Below are 2,456 nucleotides of genomic sequence, written 5' to 3' on the forward strand. Positions count from 1 at the left end.
GGCGCAGGCCTTGGCAGGGGCTGCCCAGGGAGGTTTGGAGTGCCCATCCCTGGAGGTGTCCCAGGAACCCTGGGCATGGCACTCAGTGCTCTGGGCTGGGGACAAGGTGGGCATCGGGCACAGGTTGGGCTCTATGGGCTGGGAGGGCTTTTCCAGCCTTGGGGATCCTGGGATTCTGTGACTTCCCAGTAAAGCCAGCGAGTGCAGGTGTGAGCTTATCTCGGTCCTCTGACACCTGCACTTCTGGGCCTAGAAGTTGTAGTGAGCTGAAATCTGCTTTAAGCTCACCCTGGGCATCTCTAACAGACAAATGGAGGCTTAAAAATGGTTCTTGTGTGGAAACAGAACTTGTGAGGGATGAGGTGGAAGTGTAATCCCCTCTAATGGCTGGAGCAAACCAGCAGACTACAAAATCCTCCTTCCAGTCACAATAATCCAATTATTGGCCTGCCATTTTAAACGCTCATTTCCAAGTTCCTTTGCTCCTGCTGGGAGTTTTAACCTCTTGAACGGCTCTGTGAGTTGCTGCAGACGCCATCCCTGCAGCTGTGGGTGTGCAGGTGACTCCTCTGGCTCGAGCTCAGTGGAGCCCTTTTCCCATCGCTGGGGTGAGCAATGGGCTGGCAGTGCAGTGCTGGCTGAGGTGGGGCTTATTTGATTGCTATTAAAATTACAATTAGCAGTACACCTACTTTAAAAGCTACCCCAGGGCCTGGCTCTTGGCTTGGCAGCGGAGCCCACCTGTCCCAGAGTGTCAGTGCAGTTGGAAAAGTGCTGGAATGTTGTTTCCCTGTGCAGAGCAGGGTGGGGCGGGTGTGAGCACCGGAGGGAAGAGGGAACAGTGGCTGTGCCAGGTGGGGAATCCCCAGGCCTGCCCGGAGTGCCTCTCCCAGCAGGATCCCAGGTGGAAGTGTGGGCAGCTCTTCACCATTGCAACGTTCCAGGAGAAAAATTCAGTGCTGCTGAAGGACCTCCGAGACACTCTCTGTGTTTCATACAGTCACAGAGCAGTTTGGGTTGGAAAGGACCTTAAATCTGATCTCATTCCACCCCCTGCCATGGGCAGGGACACCTTCCACTGTCCCAGGCTGCTCCAAGCCCCAATGTCCAGCCTGGCCTTGGGCACTGCCAGGGATCCAAGGGCAGCCCCAGCTGCTCTGGGAATTCCATCCCAGCCCCTCCCCACCCTCCCAGGGAACAATTTCTGTCCTTGTTTAGAGCCATAAACGTGCTGTAGGTGTGGATTTTACCACAGAGCTCAGCCACACTCCTGCTTGGTCTGGTTCATTTAATGCTAGCAGGAGGGGTTGGAGGCCTCGTGCAGACCTGAGGGAGCTCCTCTCTAACAGCACAGGAGCCTTGAGAGGCCTTTCTGCACAGGCTGTGGTCTCCTCCCCAGGCAGCTCAGACTTGCACCTGTACAGGGCTGGCTGAGCATTTCATGGCAAGGCTTTTGCAGGTGAGAATGTTTAAGACCCGAAGCCAGCGGTGTTTCCTGGCTACAAAATCCCAGATTGGTTTGGGATCCCCTTGTCCCCCCCACCATGGCCTTTGCAGCACCTGCAGGAGGTGGAAATGGACCTGGTCACTGTGCAGTAGCAGAGCTCTGGTGTCTGAGAGAAACGGGACAGTCAGCTTCTGTTAAGTGTGCTTGGATGTGCTCTCAGGCAGCTTTTGGTTTTAAAAAGAGGGAAATTCAAATGTGCAGAACCCCCGTGTGGCACAGGCTGAGGTGTTGTGCACCAAGTGTGATTTGAGTGCAAGTACAGTAGTGTAGGTGTGAGTTCCTGCTCAGACTCACCAGGGCTCACTGAACACCAGGCTGTGGCTTTGGGGTTCAGCCCTGAGCTGCAGCTGCTCCCCAGCACGCGTTAAACGCACCAGAACCGGATGCTTGACAGAGAGATTTGCCTTTTCTGTGACTGTCAGGTTTTCTGCTCTGTGCATCTGTTTGGAGGAGTAAGAATAGAGGGCCAAGAGCAGCTGGGACAGTCAGTCCAGTTCCTGTAGTGTCTCTAAAATATCCCTGCTGTCACCAGCGCGAGGAGGTTCTTGGAGGTGTGACCCAGATGCACATCCCCACGGAGCAGCCTCGGTGGGACACAGTGACAGCGCTTTCAGTGCCACTGAGCAGCCTCTCCAATAAAATGTGAGGGTTGGATGTTCGTGCCCGTTGCTTACATTCTGTGGATGCTCCAAAACTCTGCTTTGCAGGGAAGCAGAGCAGTGGAGCTGCTGTGGAGCTGAGGAGGGATGAAAATTGGGAGGAGTAATACGATCCCAGAATGGTTTGTGTTGGAAGGGACCTTAAAGCTCATCCTGCCCTGGGCAGGGACACCTTCCACTAGGCCAGGTTGGTCCAAACCTCTGCTCGCAGGGAACAGGGCCAGGAGGAGAGGGAACGGCCTCAGGCTGGGCCAGGGCAGGCTCAGGGGGGACCGCAGACAGGATTTCTT

At 55.3% G+C, this 2,456-nt stretch overlaps 1 protein-coding gene across 1 annotated transcript in view; it reads left to right on the forward strand.

The window, feature by feature from the left end:
• The window catches only part of ASXL2 (additional sex combs like 2, transcriptional regulator), a 73,053-nt gene that overhangs the window by 13,208 nt on the left and 57,389 nt on the right, over nt 1-2,456 (forward strand). The window contains exons 2-3 of the mRNA XM_017743412.1: nt 870-880; nt 1,487-1,488. Coding sequence (XP_017598901.1) covers nt 870-880; nt 1,487-1,488 — 13 coding nt within the window. The remainder of the gene's footprint in view (nt 1-869; nt 881-1,486; nt 1,489-2,456) is intronic.

This window comes from Corvus brachyrhynchos, unplaced genomic scaffold, assembly GCF_000691975.1.
Source record: "Corvus brachyrhynchos isolate BGI_N302 unplaced genomic scaffold, ASM69197v1 scaffold211, whole genome shotgun sequence".
In the NCBI taxonomy this organism is placed as follows: domain Eukaryota; kingdom Metazoa; phylum Chordata; class Aves; order Passeriformes; family Corvidae; genus Corvus; species Corvus brachyrhynchos.